Below are 19220 nucleotides of genomic sequence, written 5' to 3'. Positions count from 1 at the left end.
TATGGAAATTGATTAGAGAAATGAAATGGAATAAGAAGAGTACAAAATGAAAAAGTGAAATGAAATGCGAAATCCAAAACAAAAAAAAAAACCTACAGGGTGTTTTCAAAACTAAAGAAACTAATGGGGTTTCTACTTAACCACGAGATATCAATGACCAACCAATCAGCCAGCAGGTACTTACCTAGTGCAACGTTGGTACGTGTTATGGCCACTCCAGCCTCATTCTTAGCTTCGCAAGTGTATATTCCCACATCACTGGGAGTAACCTTGGCAATTTTGAGTTGGGCCACATCCTCCACCACATTAAGTTCGTATTTCTCACAGGCAAACAAAAGGATATCGTTAAAGTACCATTTGATTTCAGGGAAGGGTATTCCCTCGACTTTGCATTCCAAAATCGTGGGTTCTTCGGGCACCACCATGCGTGGCCTAAGCTTCTCGGTAATACGTGGCGGCTTGACAGTCTTCTTTTTCTTCTTGACTATGCGTCGTTCTCCCATCACCTCGGAGGTTATTATTTCCTCGTCATTTTGTGTCAGCTGCTGATCTTCGATAACTTCTTCGTCAGCAACCTTGTCTAGACCTTCCTGTACTCGTTTCTGGGTAATGAGTTCAAGTTCAGGCAAAGGCTGGCTGTCGTCGAGGACGACACGACGTTTTTCTTTCTTGACGATATTCGAAGTCATTTTCATTTCGACATTGCGCTTGACATCGTCAACATCGACTTCGATCAACTGTTCGGTGGTAATGAATTTGGGTAAGGGTTCTTCAGTCTTTTTGTTAAGCAAAATAGTCTTTTGTGAGACTTCGTGGGAGGTTTCTTCCTCTTGGACAACTTCCTCTTCGGCAGTATCGATAACAGTGGCCTGCAAGAGGGTGGGTTTTTCCTCGAAGGAAACCTCCTTTAGGCGTTTTGTGCGTTTCTTATGGGCCTTATGTACTGAGGGCTTTTCTCCCGGTACCTCTTCGGTGGGCACAACTTCCTCTTCGGGTAGAGTTTCCTCAGATATGGCAACTTCCTTAATTTCATCGATGGGCACCCCCTCTACTTGATCTTCTTCAGCAATGGGTTCAGCGAAGGGTTCAGCAATTTCTTCCGAAACTTCATCAACAGAAGGAGTTGCCTTTTGTAGCTTAGGCTTCTTCTTCTTTTTGGTCTTTTCCTTGACTGGCTTCTCTACTTCTTTCTCGTCTTCAACAGGAACAGGTTCAACTTCTAATTCTTCCTCTTCCGAAGGTTGCTTCTTTTCGGGAATAAATTCGGGAGCTGGTACAACCTTTTCGGGTTTCTTGGGTTCTTCTTTTGGTTTCGAGGGAATTGGTTTCAATGTAACCTCCTCGGGCTTCTCCTCGGGAAGTGGGCGACGCTTACCCTTTGGCCATTGTTTTTCTTCAATGGGCTGTTCAACGGGTTTCTTCTTTTCACCACGTTTCCATGGTACCTGAGGTTGAGCTTCCTCTACCTTGGGTTCTTTTTCCAATTCGAAGTGCTCAGGCTTTTCTAATTCCACAGGCTCAGCATCTGGAATTTCAGGAAGTTCCTCATGTTTGGGCTTCTTAACCCTCTTAACCTTTTTCTGTTCTTCAACCATAACTTGTTCTTCGAATCTTTCGACATGTTGCAATTCAACTTCTTCCAGTTTTGGTTCTTCTACCTTAGGTGTTAAGCGTTTAGCAGGTTTCAAGCGTACCTCCTCAATAGCTTCTTCTTGTGGCAATTGTTTGATGGGTCTTCTGACGGGTTTGAGTTTAACCTCTTCCAATTTCTCTTCAACTTGTTGGGGTACGGGTTTGGCCACAACTTGAGGTTGAGGTTTAACTTCTTCTTCTTCTTCTTGTACAACTTCCTCAGTAGGTTGTTCTTGGGGAATTTCTTCTTCCTCCTCTTCTTCTTCCTCCTCCTGAGGCTGTTCTTCTTCCTCAACAGTTTCTTCTTCTTGTTCTGGCTTGGTAACCTTCTTCTTTGGCTTCTTCTTCTTGACACGTTTCTTGGCCACTTCTTCGTGTTCCTCAACAACTGTTGTTTCTTCCTCCTTGGGTTGTTCGTAAACTTCCACCTCTTCTGGCTGTGGAACCTCAGTTTGAGAAATCTTCTTTTTAGCTGGTTTAAGTTTAACTTCTTCCAGTTTTTCCTCTTGCGGCTTGGGCAATTGTTTCCTGGCAACTGGTTTAAGTTGGACTTGTTCTGGTTTTTCAGGTTCCTCAGGTTGTATTTTCTTGACACTTTTAGGTTCTTGAGGTTTTTCGACTACTTCTTCAATTTGTTCTTCTTCCTCCTCCTCCGGTTGTGGAATGTCTTCAGGAACTTCTGTTTCTTCGGTGACTTCCTTCTTGGCCTTAGGCTTCTTGATCTTCTTCTTTTTAACAGTCTTGGTTGTTTCTTCAACCTGAACCTCTTCTTCTTCGGCAACCTTTGTTTCTTCTTCTTCTTCTTGAACTTCCTCATGTTCTTCTGGTTGTGGTTGTTCTTCGATTGGCTTCTTGACCTTCTTCTTTTTAGTTTTGGTCTTGGTAGTTTCTTCAACCTGGACCTCTTCTTCTTCTTCGGCAACCTTTGTTTCTTCTTCTTGAACTTCCTCCGGTTGTTCTTCGGGTTGTTCTTCCACTGGCTTCTTAACCTTCTTCTTTTTAGTTTTGGTCTTGGTTGTTTCTTCAACCTGGACCTCTTCTTCTTCTTCGGCAACCTTTGTTTCTTCTTCTTCTTGAACTTCCTCTGGTTCTTCTGGCTGTGGTTGTTCTTCGATTGGCTTCTTGACCTTCTTCTTTTTAGTTTTGGTCTTGGTTGTTTCTTCTACCTGAATCTCTTCTTCGACAACCTTTGTTTCTTCTTCTTCTTGAACTTCTGGTTCCTGTGGCTGAGGTTGTTCCTCCACAGGTTTCTTGGGTTTCTTCTTGCCTCTTTCCCACATAACAGGCTGTGGTTGTACTTCTTCTACCTTGGGTTCCTCGGGAAGCACATCGCTAACTTCTTCGACAGTTTGTTCGACTTCTTCCTTTGCATCTGTAGTCTTGGGTTTTTGTGGTTTCTTCTTTTTGCCTCTTTCCCAGGCTACCGGTTTCAGTTCCTCTGGCTGCTTGGGTTCTTCGGGCAATTCATCGATAGCTTCTTCGTATGCCTTGGTTGGTTCCTCCTGAATTTCTTCAGTCTTTACGGGTTTAGTGCGCTTAACTGGCTTAAGTTCAATCTCCTCCTTTTTGGGTAGTTCCTTTGGTTTAGGTCTTGGAGTTGGTTTCAAATGTACTTGTTCTAGTTTTTCCTCCTTCTGAATTACCCTGGGAATGGATTTCTTTCGCTTGACTTCTTCTGTCTTAGTTTCTTCGACAACCTTTTCTTCTTCAGTAACTTCAGTTATTTGGGCAGGTGCGACGGTCTCTTGTTTCTTCTTTTTGCCACGATCCCACATGACTGGTTGTGGAGCTTCCTCCACAGGTTGCTTTGGCTCTTCGGGTAGTTCATCAACGGTTTCTTCGTACACTTGATCCACTTGTTCTACCTTTTCTTCAACCTTTTGTTGAGAAACTACCTCGACAACCTTTTCTTCCGTTACTTTTTTGACTTCTTGCTTCTTCGCCTTCTTGCCACGCTCCCACAAAACAGGCTGTGGTGCTTCTTCAGGCTGTGGTTGAGGTTCTTCTGGCAATTCGTCGACAGCTTCCTCATAGGCCTTTGTGGGCTGTACTTCTTCAACCTCTTCCGATTTAATAGGTTGGGTACGCTTAACAGGCTTCAATTGAATTTCTTCTTTCTTGGGTTGTTCCTTGGGCTTAGGTCTGGGAGTTGGCTTAAGTTGTATTTGTTCCAGTTTTTCCACGGTTTGTTCCTGTGCTACGACCTTGGAGACAACCTTCTTCTTGACTTCCTGAACAGTGGACTCTTGCAGTACCTTTTCTTCGGCAATTTCTGTAACTTGGGTAATTTCTTGCTTCTTCTTTAGACCTCGTTCCCACAGTACTGGCTGTTGAACTTCCTCAACAACTTGTGGTTGCTCTTCCTCAATCAGACCATCAACAGCTTCTTCATAGGCCTGTGTGGGAATTTCTTTCACTGGTTCTTGTGGGACAGGCTTGGAGAGTTTCTTCTTTCCACGTTCCCACATTACCGGCTGTGGTGTTTCGGGTTGTTTTGTTTGAGGTTCCTCAGGCAGTTCATCAACAGCTTCTTCGTAGCTCTTTTGAGGTTGTTCCTCAACCAACTGTTCCTCTACCTTTTGGGCTTGTTTCTTCTTGCCTCTTTCCCACATTACAGGTTGGGGTTGTTCCACTACAGGCTGAGGCTTTTCTTCTTCAGTTAATTCATCGAAAGCTTCTTCATAGGCTTGAGAAGGTTGTTCGGTTTCAACTTGTTGGGGACGCTCTTGTATGCGTTTCAACGGTGTAAGCTGCAATTCTTCTTTTTGTGCAGGCTTTGGCTTTGGTCTGGGTGTTGGCTTCAGTACAACCTGTTCCATTTTTTCTACCTTTTGTGGTGCTGGTATTACCCGTTTTTTGGTGACCTGTTTCGTTTCCTCCACCAGTTGGGTTGTCTCTTCAGTGGTCTGTTGTTGGGTTTGTTGAATTTCAATGACTTGTTGTTGTTGTACAAGAGATTTCTTCTTTCCACGTTCCCACATTACTGGTGTGAGTTCTTCCGGTTTTGGTTGTGGTGTTTCTTCTACCAACTCATCGTGGACCTCTTCATAGGCTCTGGGAACATCTTCAGTCATTGGCTGAGGCTGTTGTGCTGCTTGAGGTTGTGGCTTCTTCTTGCCACGTTCCCACATTACAGGTTCCGGCTGTATGAGCGAGTGCTCCTCGGTATCTTGACGCTCTTGCAAATTGAGAATTTGAGTATCCTCGACTTCAACGAATTGTTGTGGTTGTCTGGGTTGACGCCAATGCATGGCTTGCTCTTCCTTGGTAAGGCGGGATTGGCGCAAATGTTCGTGTTCTTCGATCCTCATCAATTTCGTATCTTCAACACTGACAAATTGTTGGTGTTGAGTCAAATCTTCGGACACCTGGTGTTGTATCTTCATGCGGGTCCGTTCATCAACCTGGTTCTTGATGGTTTCTTCAACGGAAGTCATTGATTCAACCTTTGGCCGGGTCTGGGTGTTGCGCCAATTCAAAGCTTGTTCTTCGCGCAACAAACGCTGTCTCTCCAATTTCTCACGCTCCTCAACGCTCAAAATGTTAATGTCCTCCGTGGTAATGTACTGTTGCTTCTGTATATCCTCGACTTCAACGAATTTCTGAACTTCTTCCTGGTGAAGATATTTTTGCATGGCTACCTTGGAGGTTTCTTCCAACCAGGTGGCACTTTGTTCTTGTGTGGCATTTTGAGCTGTGTGTGTCAGCAGTTCCTCAGCGGTAAGGTGATGTAACTCAACCTCTTCGATTTTGAATTTTTCAATTTGTTTGTGTTCCCGTTGTACCTTCTTGAGGTACTTGCGCATTTCCTGCCATGGAATGTCTTCGCCCTTCTTGGGCTTTTGTTTGTCTAAGAGTTTCTCTATTTGTTCGGTAACTTCGTTGATCTCAAAGCTTTCCATGCTCTTGAGACGTTGAATTTCACGATCACGTTGAACCTGTTCCTGTGTAGCCTGTTGTGGCTGTTCCACATCCGTTGTCAAGGGCATCTCCAAATCACGAAGATACACTTCATCCAAATCGAATTTCTCCAATTCTTTTTGTACCGTTTCGACTTGACGCAACTTATCGCGCATCGTAATCCATGGAATGGCTTCTTTTTCAGTCTTACCTTCGATAATTTTCTCCAGGGTGGCACCAAGGCTCATAAGACCTTGGTCACGTTGGGTCTTAATTGATTTCAACGCAACCTTGGCCGCCTCCATCTTGGGTATGACCTTTTTCTCAATTGGTGCCGGTTTGAGATTGATGGTTTCCTCAGTCCATGATTTTACGGGGGCTGGTTTGCAACCCGGTAAGAAGGGTGATTTGTCAAGAGAACGACCACGACTGGGCCGAGAAGCTTTACGCCAGGGCACAATATTCGATTGGGGTTGCAGCGATTTACTGCGTGGTTTCTTGGACTTGGTGCGTGAACGTCCCTGATGTTGTACTGGACCGTGTCCGTTTACGCCGAGATATGGACCAAATTGTGGTGGCTGTTGTGATGTTTGATAGGGTGATTCGGGTGAACTGTCCTCCCTGCCTGAAGAGGAGGCATCATCGTCGGCGGAATCAATTCTTGCTAACTGAAAGGCCGAGATGCGACGTTCTGAAAGGAGAGGAAGTACAAAAAAGTGTGTTATATAGTATTTGATATGGGAATACAATCTATGTGGTGTAGGTTTTCAAAGGGGGTATATTTTATGGTATGGTAGATTAGAGTTTATCATTCGAACGAACTTTAATTTTTTCATTCGTGGAGAAATCGTTCTTAATAAAAATGTTGACCCCATTCGTTGCTAGTAATTAGGCATGCATGGAAAAAATGTCTGTACTTACGGAAATGTTGGTCCATACAAATCGGAAAACATATTCATGGAGAAATTTTATATCAAATAATATGTAAAACGAAATTAATATGAAATCCACAAAATACTTCAGTTAGAAACCATATGGGGTAGACAGAATGCATCTTCCCAGTGTGTTTGACGTCCGAATGATTTGAACAGCGACTATAGATTCGGTAGTGTGGTGGTAATAACATTTTGACTGTAGAAGCCTACTACGTTCAAATTTCCCACCTGCTCTGTGAAAACACTCACTGTCTACGCGAAATTTAGACATGTTTTCCAAAACCACAGTGATGGCGCCCAACAACGAAAATAAAAAATCGGCTGAAAAAAACTGTTTCTCTAAAACAATTCGAATTCAAATTCAATACAAAGAAGCTGCTCAGTTGAAGGAACACTTGGAAATCACACTTTATATGGATAAGTTGAGCATGTACTCTGACGACAAACACCTCGAATATTTGAATAGTATTCCGTGATCATCATAGACATTAATTGGATGAGTGAATTTGTAGAAATCAAGAAATTGAAAAGTGGGAAAGCTCAAACAATCCCAGAAAGATTTCGGAATGTGCACATTGAAATTCTTTTAGAAGATCGCATGATCTTCTGCGAGAAGATTTTTGTGGAGATCGAATGATTTTCTGAGAGAAGGTCATTTGATCTTCTGAGAGATGATCACCTGATCTTCTGAGAGAAGTTCACCTGATCTTCTAAGAGAAGTTCAACTGATATTCCAAGAGAAGATCACCTGATATTCTAAGAGAAGATCAATCAATCTTCTAAGTGAAGATCGTTTGATATTCAAAGGGAAGATCTTCTGATCTGCTGTGAGAAGACCGTCTCAGAGAGGAGGATCTTCCCTTTTTGAAAGCAGATGTTCTGATCTTCTGTGAGAAGATTTACTGATTTTCTGAGCGAGATCTCTGACCTTCCGAAGAAAGATCTAAGGACATAACTCCTGTTCTTCTTCTAGTGGGTCTTTTGATCGCGTGAGAAAAACTTCTTTCATTTTCTGTGAGAAAATTTTCTGTTCTTCTACGAGAAAATACTATGAGAATATCGTAGAGAGAGAATGTCATAGGATCTTTTGAAAAAAAAGATCTTCAGAGGGAAATCCTCCGATTTATTTTAAATAGTATTCTCCTAAGAGAATATTATATGATCTAATAAGAGAAGATCATTTGATCTTCTACGAACTTCTGATCTTCTCATTTTGAAAGAAGATTTTCTGACCTTCTGAGAGAAGATCTCCGATCTTCCAAGAGGAAATCTAACGGAAGAAATACCGATCTTCTTTGAGAGAGACGATCCTCTGATCTTCTGAGAAAAATATCTTTATTCTGTGTGAGAAGATCTTCTGTGAGAAGATGTTTTGATATTCTTAAAGAAGATCCCCTTGTCTCCTGAGAGTAGATTCTCTGGTCTTCTATGAGAAGATTATTTGAATTTCTGAGACACGATCTCCCGATATTTTTAAATAGTCTTCTGTGAGATAATCGTCTGATCTTCTAAGAGGAGATCATTCGATCTCCTAAGGGAAGAACTTCTGATCTGCTGTGAGAAGATCGTCTGAGAGAGGAGGATTTTCCCTTTTTGAAAAAATGTTTTCTGACCTTCTGTAAGAAGATTTTCTGACCTTCTTAGATAAGTTCTAAGGGAAGAACTTCTGATCTTCTTTGAAAGAGACTATCCTCTGATCTTCTAAAAAAAGATCTCCTGATCTCCATAGAGAAGATCCTCTGATCTGTTGATCTTCTACGAGAAAATTATCTGAACTTCTAAGGGAAGATTCTCTTATGTGTTTTTGTGTGATGATCGTCTGATCTTCTGAGAGAAGATGATTCGATCTCCTAAGGGAAGAACTTCGGATCTGATATGAGAAGATCGTGTGAGATAGGGGGATGATCCCTTCTGTGCGAAGATTTTCTTATCTTCTGAGAGAAAATGTCACGTCCTCTTAGAGAAGATCGAAGGGAAGATCTTCTGATGTTCTTTGATAGAGAAGATTATTTGAACTTCTGAGATACGATCTCCCGATATTTTTAAATAGTCCTCTGTGAGATAATCGTCTGATCTTCTAAGAGCAGATCATTCGATCTCCCAAGGAAAGAACTTCTGATCTGCTGTTAGAAGATCGTCTGAGAGAGGAGGATCTTCCCTTTTTGAAAAAACATTTTCTGACCTTCTGTAAGTAGATTTTCTGTCCTTCTGAGAGAAGACCTAAGGGAAGAACTTCTGATCTTCTTTGAAAGAGACAGTCCTCTCCTGATCTCCTTAGAGAAGATCCTCTGATCTTTTGATCTTCTATGAGAAGATTATCTGAACTTCTGAGGGAAAATCCTCCTATGTTTTAAATATTCTACTGTGTGATCATCGTCTGATCTACGAAGAGAAGATCATTCTATAAGAGAAGATCATTCGATCTCCCAAGGGAAGAACTTCTGATCTGATGTGCGAAGATCGTGTAAGGTAGAAGGATTATCCCTTCTGTGAGAAGATTTTCTTATCTTCGAAGAGAGAATGTCCCATCTTCTGAGAGAAGATCTAATGGAAGATCTTCTGATGTTCTTTGATAGAGAGAATATCTGATCTTCTATGAGCAGTTTTTCTGAACTTCTGAGGGATGATCCTCCTATTTTTTGTTTGAAAGTCTTCTGTGAGAGGATCGTCATATATTCTAAGAGAGAAAATGCTCTGATCTTCTGAGGGAAGATCCTCTGCTCATCTGGCAGAAGATCTTATACTCTCCCAAAAGAAACATCAGAGGATCAGAGAGAATATAATTAATTTCTTACTCTATTGAGATATTTTTGAGTGGCTTGGATTTTTATTGCATCTTCATGTGTATATATTCAATCCAATACTCAAACAAAGGGCGAGCTGTTGAAGCAAAAAGGACTGTATCCTTTCCGCTATCTCTTGTAATCTTTCTGCTGGGATATTCTGAACGGTAAAAATTAAATTTATTAGCATACTTTTAGGAGTAAAAAAAACAGAAAAGTATAATAAGCTTTGTTCCTTTACTTTTTTAATGGTAAGGGTGGTAAAAGAGAAAAGTGTTAAAATTGCTCAAAATTGCTCTCTCATGAACATTTTTACCAGAAAAGTAAAGGAACGGAAAAATGGTAGATCTGGCAGCAATGTCAAAAAGAAACATGAAAAAAAATCGATTTTCGTCTTTTATTTCACAGTTTTTAATTTAGTTTTGTCAGCGTTCGACTTTTTCTTCTGTTTTTCGTCCATTTTCTTTTTCATTGTGAAATAATCGTCAAACAAAAGTCGAAAAATCAGTTCTGCCATTTTTTACCTGCAGAAATGTTGCTAGTAGCCTGTGGTAGAAGAGAAAGCCATTTTCGCTCTCTCTCCACTCTCACTCTCTTAAAAATTACTTCCAGTTTTGCCACTTTTCGGGGTTAAGGAACGCTTTGCAGGTTAAAAATGGTAACAAATGGCAAAAATGGTAACCTCAGGTAAGTATAGGAACACAGCTATAGTCTATTTACATAAAATGATGATTCGTCCCATCGTACAATCATATTACATGGTAGGACACAGCAAACATCTGATTACAATTTTTTTTCTGAGGTCCTCCCATTGTGTCAAAACAGTTATGACAAGGTTGACAAATATCAAAATAAAAATATTTAAAATCAGATTGGAAATAAAAGCCATTATTTGTGAGATTTTAATTAATCGAGCTCTATGACCTAAGGAGATTACATTGAAAAATTGATATCTAGCGAAGACCTATTTTTGTTTTTGTTTATGTTGTCATTTTCAATGAATATCTGTCAAATTGCTGACGTGTTTTCACAAAATACTCTAGTGTAAATGAACTCTAAGGTTATTGTAATATTGAAGGATAATCAGCTATTCGTTATTGGACCATGGAATATACTTCAAAGTGATCAAATGTATCACCTTTACTTGACAAATAAAAATAGATGTAAATGCAAATGTTTTTGTATGTATGTATGTATTTGATTAGTCACTCGTCACACTTTGACATTCAAAAAACATATCACACGATTTGATTATACTAGAAACGTTTCTTTGTTAACATTGACCAATCATCACAAGGGCTAATGATTAGGCGGCATTAGCCTTTAAAAACCATACAAATTAACAATAAAAAAAGAAAACTTGGCCATGATTTGTTCATCATTTGTTTAAGTGATGGCTTTGATTGTCAGCCATGTGTCAGATGTAACCTTGTAAAGAATTTGTGTTTCTATATTTACAATCGTCATTATCATCCTAAACATCATCTTCATAATTTTTACAATATTTGACAGAATAACACCTCAATTTTATGCAAGACAAATTATAAATATTACATTGAATATATTAAATTATTGTGGATCATAACTAAGGTATTTCAGATGTTTTGCCTCTCAACAATAAATGAATAATAGAAACCTTCACATGATTATATTCTATGCAAAAAATATATGAAACAAATATTTTCAAATCTCTGATATGTGATGATATTAATTCCACGGCCCACTTCAATGTCCAACAACTCGTACATACACCTTAGTTGTTGGCACAAATATTTTGTCCCATAATTGACTGAAAACACTCGTAAACATGGTGAATTGTCAGATGAAATTAGTTTTAAAAATAAAAAACATTTTTCAAAAAATGAAGATAATGCCAAAAAAACCTAAAGTCAGACGCACGCAAAATGGGACAATTCGAATACATAAAAAGTGTGTGTGTGTGATCATATACATAGATACATATGTGTTTTGGTCTACTTTCCCCCACCCATTTTTCTTACCTTTGCCAATACAAACGTATTTTTAGATACCCAGCAAACCAATCGTACCGATATCGTAACGAAATCGGAACAAATTTCGGACGTTACGTCCGATATCTGATCCGAAATCGTAACGATATCTTAACGAAAGTTGTATGAAGTGGTTGACATAATTTCGGAACGAATTGTCGGAGCGAAATCGGATCGATTTCGGTCAGAATTCGCAACGAAATCGGAACAAAATCCTTGGGAAATTCAGAATTCGAATTTCTTCCTCCGAATTTTCGTACAGATTTCTGAACGATTTCGGAATAATGTCGTATGAAAATCGGAGGTACCTTCCGAACTTTCGTAAAGGTTTCTGAACAATTTTGGAATAATTTCGTATGATTATCGAAGGAAAAAAATTTTTCTTTGATGCCTCTTTTTTATTGATAATTTTTTTTTTTATTGGAAGATTATAATTTCAGTGATATCTAGTGATTTTCACTGTTGTTATCATTTTGTAGTTATAGTAGAACAATGTAAACTTTGTGTACGAATATGTTGAGTCTATTAGCACTAGCTTGAATTATTATATGTTGCATTTATATTTAAAATATTTAAAAAATTTATATGCGAATTTTATAACCAGCCATTTTGTTTTTCGACAACAAACTAAAATGTTACTTTTTAGATATATACAAAAGGTGGTTGTTGTGCGAAGGGAAAATTGTTTCCGACATATTGATCCGAATTCGTAACGAAATCGGAAGAAAAACATTAGCAAATTCGAAGGGAAATTTACTTCCGACATTTTCTCCGAAATCGGAACGAAATCTGAACAAATTCCCCTACGAAAAATCGTATAGAAATCGATACGAAATCTGAACGATTTTGCTTCCGAAATTGTTTCGATATGTCGGACATCCGACATTTGGTTTGCTGGGTATTCACATGCACAAGTTTTTTTGTGTTTTGCTGTTGTGCAAAAACAGTTTCATTTAATATTTCTTGAATTTCAAAAAATTCCTAATATTTTGTTGTTTTTGGTTTGGTCACCTATTATATAAGATCATACATACATATGTACATATTTCCACATCCTAACAGACAGACAATACAGACAATCTATCTAGATTTGACCTAAAAATATTCATTGTCCCAACTATTTTTAATCACGCTAATCACACTTTTCCCACAAAAAATTTTCAACAATCAAAACATTGCGTTTTGAAGAATTAAAACAAAAAATAATAATTTAAATTTAGCAGACGACGCATGACAATCGGTTGCAAGAAAATTGCGTGTATTTGTTGTTGGTTTTTTTGTTAATTTCTTATTAAAATGAAATATGACAAATAAAATGATAATAAAAAATACAAAAGTGACATTTTTGTCGTTTATGATAGCTGACTGTTTGAATGCGGCTCGACTGGCTGACCAAAAGGTGGAACAGATGATATGTATTTTTCATGTTTGTGCGCTTTTTTATAATGATGACATTGGGATTTGTCAAAGAATGTATTAATGACATGATAGAAAATGTTAGCGACAGCTAAAAGAAAAAGCCATAACACATACATATTTTAATTTAAATTATAAAGATCAAAATACATAATTGGATCACTGGGAAATTATATGGCTATTTTCGACGAAACTAATGGATTGTACAAATTAGATGTAGGGCATATAGATAAAAACATTGTGTGTGTGTGTCAAGGTAGTCCAAAGGTGCCCTAAGTTACACACAAAATTTGTTATTCGGCCATCAAACAGATTTAAGTTGTTAATTTTATTAAATTAACGGTAAAATATATGACATAAAATTTGAGCGAAACTCAAGTTTTGGTAATGGTGCCCTGTAATGGAAATTTAGTGATTTTATTTGATATATACACATTGAAATTAACAATTGAAATCCACTGAATATAAACAAATAAATCCTCATAAAGAAAGTTCTAATGCAAACAGCATTTTATAGCTCATTTAGACTAGCCATAAATCCTCAACTGGATTTAGTAAATCCAATACAAATCTCATTATACTACGTTTACATTTACGAAATCCACTCGATTTCAACTGTCAATTCCTTTGCGTATACGTCAAATGAAAACTCATCTGAAATCCATTGGATTTCATTTGACGTTTAACCAATGGAATTGACAGTTGAAATCGAGTGGATTTCGTAAATGTAAACCTAGCATTACATTTAGGTATACCTTTGGAGCATATAATTGGCAGTCAGCTGATTTTTGTTCACAGCACAATTACCAAGGTAGATGCATCAGCCCATCTGATCGACTTTGAAACGTCAAAAGAAGTTGGTGTAAATTGAATACGTCTCAAAAAACATACGGAAAATACAATTTTATTTTTCAATATTGAATATAGCTCTGTTCCAGAACTAAAAAGTTTTTACAATTTTTACCACTTTTACACATTTTGCGTTCCCATACACAAAATTTATATGAAAATCGTTTACGACTTTTACAACTTTTACGACTTTTACCACTTTATAAAGTACGGGAACAGGCCATATGTTAGCACATTATGCTACTAATGATAACTAATGAGCAAAGAAGGAATAAAATTATCGTTTAGACATCGTAAATATTAGGCCATGTTTATATTATAGCTTTTTGCAGGGTTAACCTTCTTTATGAGGATTTATTTGAAATATAAGCAATGGGATTGAAATTTGAAACCCAGTAGGTTTGTTAAATCCGGTTATATATAAACGTACTGTTAGTCTTGGTTGATTAAAATCAACTTTGTATATCAAAGCAAATTTAATTTTTTCTCCTTGTTTACCAATTTTGACATGTAAATTATTATTTTTGTTGTAGCAATTCAATAGCAATTCATCGATGCATCTACCTTGTCGCTTGTGCCAGCTTGCAACTTTTGTATTTTCTTATCGCTTAGACATCGTAAATATTAGTCTTGGTTGATTAAAATCAACTTTGTACATCAAAACAGATTTAATTTTTCCGCCTTGTTTACAAATTATGACATTTTAAATTCTGTTTATTGTAGCAATTAACCGATGCATCTACCTTGTTTCTTGTGTCAGCTTGCAACTTTTTGAATTTCTTAGCAAATAAATCCTGATAGTGCAATAAATCCGGCTAATGAGGTCATATCTAAATGGCCTATTATTTTTGTATGGTAAATCTGGTAGATTATGGCCGCATTTAGCAAATAATGAGCTAAATCTGGCTAATGAGCTCTTATCTAAATGACCTATAATATCTGATTATATCTTTGATGGATGCCGAATTACTGGTTCTGGGCAATAGGCTTGATCCATGTTGAAATAATCAGAGAACACGAAATTTGTGGCTTTAATTTTGAACTGGCCATTTCTGCTCTATTTTGCTCTTGCTTTCATGTCATTTGGGCTTCGCTAAAGTTATTGTTCTTGCATATCTCGCACACTTTCATTTTCAATTTATATTTCTAAGACACAATATGAAATATAGAATGACGAGTCTATATAATTAAGAAATTTCCAAAAATAACAATAATCAATATTTTATTAATTTATATACAAAAACATGAATGTGTATACAAATATACAGATATACACATTAATGTTTATTTGTTTATTTTTATTGATGTTTTTATTATTATTAATATTTCCATTTTAATTATTAATGTTTATTATACATATCAAAATATAAAACTATTTTTAGAAAATAGTTAATGGTGTGATATAATATTGGTTTAATTTTATTTTTAAATAAACAATAAATTCTCGTTTTTTTTGCAATTATCAAATTTATTTATATTTGTACTGTGGTTGAAAAAAAAAAAACAAAGCAAAATATTTTAATCAAATGTATTTTATTTATTAAACCTTTTAACAGTTGTATGTGGGTGGGCGGGTAGAAAACTTTTCCACTGACCTTGAAAGTGATTTCATTGCCAAATTATTAAATAAAATAAATATTTTTTGGGGGAATTTTATAGATACATATGTATCTTTTGGCACGAGATACATAAGTAGATAGAGGAGTATTTCTAATAGAATTTTGTTCTTACAAAATTCCAAAAAATAAATTAATTTATTAAACAATTTTTAATACATCATATGTAGTCGTGTTCCTTTAGGTGCCTGAGGTTACCAGTTTTTACCACTTTTTACCCGCAAAGTGTTCCCTTACTTTTAAAAGCATACAGTTTATATGTGAACAATTCACCACTTTTACCATTTTTTGCCACTGTTACCATTTTTAAAAGTAAAGGAACACACCATGTATATTGAAAACTAAAGGCCTGGGCACATAGGCTGCCACGCCTGGTTGCCTTGCTTTCTCGCTTCATTTCTGACATAAGGAACAAACAAGAATAAAGAAGGCCGAGCAAATTTCGAACTGGGTTGTCCTTTTCTTTTTTATTCTTTTATCAGAAGCAAGCAAGGCAAGGAGTCGATGCAGTTTATGTACCTAGGCCTTGCGCATTCGATATTAAGACGAACAAAAAATTTGTGCAAATTTGTACAAACTTTTACAAAACGTTGTTCGATAACAATGTTGTTCAGTAAAGCGGGGTACACACGATCAGTTTTGACTGTTGATTTTTCGGAAATATCGATAAATGTCAAACTGTCCAGCAACCACAAAATATTTTGTGGTTGCCTTATGACTGACAAAAATAATCGGCCACAATGGCAAGCAACCGATTATTTGAGCAAAACTGACAGTCAAAACTGATCGTGTGTACCCCACTTTAAAGAGAAATGAAGAGTACTTGCAAGTAGTTGCAAAAACATGCAAGTACTTTTTACTTGCGAAGTTATCGTACAGACCTAATAACTTGCGAGAATTATATCGCATTTACATAAGCCGATATTAAACTCACTTTACACTTGCACTTAAAAAATGTGTTTTGGACATGTAGGCGATTTATTTGACATGACGCATGTTTTATAAAACATGTTAAGATGTAAATTGGGCTTTAGTTATAAAACTCGTAATTTACAGCTCCAATTCCATTAAAAACCATTCACATAAAGAACCTGTGTTTTCGATCCATGTAATCTCAAATTTTCACTTATTTCCAGACAAAAGGAAACAATGTTTACCCCTTAATTGTTTCAATTCCCAACATTGTGAAAAAACTTTAATGGAAGTCTTAAATAACACTTTAAAATTTACAACGCCATAAATTTTTAATGCTTTCTTTGATACAATTGCATACTATGTTCACACATTTCAACACGCAGTCTTTGTAGTTTGACTATTTCAGGTGAATTGGGCGTCTAGCTGGCTGTATATCGGCGTCATGAAATGTTTTTATTTTCTCTTTTCATTGTTTGCTTTAGAGGAATAAAGAAAACTCTTTTCGTTCACTGGGGCAAATAAATTTTATTTTTAGAAGAAATTTTCTGAAATGGAAAGGAAATAAAAAAACAATTGTTCTAATTGTTGATTTCAATTCTACATAGATACCTAGCAATTAGACTTTTCATATTGAAAATGTGCTTGGAAATTAAATAAAAAGAAAACTGAAGCGCATCTCTTGTCCAAATACAATAAAAACACCAACACTTCGATTTTAAATAAAACTCTACTATGAAAAAAGAACTAACCAAATTTTGTTCGAACAAATTTGAATCTGAATCGTCTTAGTGAAACAGGCCATAATTATTGCAAAGATATTATAATTATTCACTTTCTGGATCTTTAGAATGCATTCTTTTAAACTGTCCTACAAAATCCAGCAGTTTATTTTTATAATTCCGATTATTTGTGTACACATGAATGTTTTTTATCTCTGTTTTTTCGCCCCATTTTTATAACAAACCATTTCAATACATCAACAATCAGCTTCCCTTGTAAACAAATAAAATTGTTGATAAATTATCCGACAACAATATTTTCGAATTGTTTTTAGCCGCCGCATGAAACCCCCAGCTGTTTATGTATTCTGAATAAGTGCAGTAGTCAAGCATATCCCCCTATAATTGTTTGCCGGTATGAGTATTCATTATTTTTTTCTACTTTCTGTCTGTCTAGTTTTTGTAATTTTAAAATGGATTGGGGATGTAGTATCAGCACAAAAAAAAAACATACATCCAGTTGCATTATGTTTCAATTGAAAATTCATTGCTCGGGGAGGTATTTACATACATATATAGTAATTACTTAAAATATTTCAGACAAACAAGCAAACGTAGTGTAAATCCCCCCTACTACAGCCACAAAGAAAATTTAAAACTAAGTAAACAATGTTTTTTGTTCATTTTATTTTTGGCATCTGCGTCCGTGATTGAGTGCAACAAAATGTTTCTTCTCTTATTTGGAATTGATTGTCAGTAGCCACTTGTGCACGCCATATGTTCTAGCAATTATTGGAATACATTGTATTTTACAATTTATTTTTGTTTTAGTTCAGGTAAAGTGATAACAATTTAAAACATTGATATTCAAGCGCTTGTTTACCTTAAAGGGCATTTAGATATGATCTCATTAGCCGGATTAAGCGCATCCTGCCATAATCTACCAGATTTACCACACACAACTGTAGTACGGTTACATTCGAGTTTTTTGCCCCGTTAACCCACATCATTAGGATTTATTTGACGTTTGCGCTATGAAATTGACATTTGAAACTCAAACCCACTGGGTAAATCCGGTTAAGTGTAACCGGGGTATAATACCCCTTAAAGGCCATTTAGATATGAGCTCATTAGCTCATTGCTAAATCCGGTCATAATCCACCAGATTTACCATACAAAAATAAATCCTCGTATTGAGTGGATTTGTTTTAAATCCGGCATAAATCCTCGTATACAACTCTGTTTTTTGCAACATGTTGTTAGAAAATACAAAAAGTTGCAAGCTGGCACAAGAAACAAGGTAAATGATCGGTGAATTGCTACAACAAAAATAATTTAAAATGCCAAGACTAATATTTACGATATCTAAACGATAAAACAATTCTTTATTTGCTCATTAGTTTTGGGTACTTTACATTATATGTTTTTTACATATGAGTTGTCACTTTTTACATACAATATGTGTGTTCGTTTACTCAAAATTTGTACAAATTGTTACTGAATGCTGTTTGTTTACACTTCAGTACAATACAAAAGACATTAGTCGTTTGCAAGAAGTTACTGGACTTGTACAAATTTGTATAAATTATTGAGTAAACGAACGCACCTAATATGTATACGGAAAGTGACAACACATATGTAAAATAACATATCGTGTAAAAAAACATCCATTAGCATTAGTAGCATAATGTGCTAACATTTTCAATATTAAACAATAAATTTGTAATTTGCGGTATTTTTTTGAGACGAATTAAATTTACAACAACTTCTTTTGACGTCTCAAATTCGATTAGTTGGGCTGATGCATCTACCTTGGTAATTGTGCTATGAACAAAAATCAGCTGACTGCCATTTAAATTCTCCAAAGGTATATCTAAATGCAATGACATTTGTACTGGATTTATTAAATCCAGTTTAGGTTTTATGCCTAGTATATATGAGCTATAATAGTGCGTTTGCATATGAAAGGATTTAATAAACCCACTGTGTTTCAAATGAAGAAGGTTAACCCGGCAAAAAGTTCTAATGCAAACGGAGTCTAACCTGCTTACACGCTGGTGGGCCCAGGAATACAATCCGGCGAATTACGTGCAAGTCGTAAAGGAAAGTGATATAATTGAGTACACATTTCAATCGGCAGGCCTTACAAAAGAGGAAATAAATATTTATAGAAAATTAAAATTATAGTACGTTTATATATAACCGGATTAAACAAACCCACTGGGTTCCAAATGTCAATTCCTTAGCTTATAGTACGTTTATATATAACCGGATTTACCAAACCCACTGGTTTCAAATGTCAATTCGATTGCTTATATTTCAAGTAAATCCTCATAAAGAAGGTTAACCCTGCAAAAGACTATACTATAAACATGGCCTTATACCCCGGTTACACTTAAGCGGATTAACCAATTGGGTTTGGATTTCAAATGTCAATTAATAACAA

The 19220-nt window shown here is 36.4% G+C and overlaps 1 protein-coding gene across 4 annotated transcripts in view; it reads right to left on the bottom strand.

Annotated features, from left to right (window-relative positions):
- sls (sallimus) overlaps positions 1-19220 on the bottom strand; it is a 160011-nt gene that overhangs the window by 84996 nt on the left and 55795 nt on the right. For all 4 annotated transcript variants that reach the window (XM_073982026.1, XM_073982023.1, XM_073982024.1 and 1 more), the window contains exon 14: positions 185-6223. In XM_073982026.1, coding sequence (XP_073838127.1) covers positions 185-6223 — 6039 coding nt within the window. The remainder of the gene's footprint in view (positions 1-184; positions 6224-19220) is intronic.

The sequence above is a fragment of the Musca autumnalis genome, unplaced genomic scaffold, assembly GCF_047663935.1.
Source record: "Musca autumnalis isolate F117 unplaced genomic scaffold, ASM4766393v1 scaffold_4, whole genome shotgun sequence".
Lineage (NCBI taxonomy): Eukaryota > Metazoa > Arthropoda > Insecta > Diptera > Muscidae > Musca > Musca autumnalis.
Note: the sequence above shows the minus strand (reverse complement) of the source record. Positions and strands in the feature narration are given on the sequence as shown.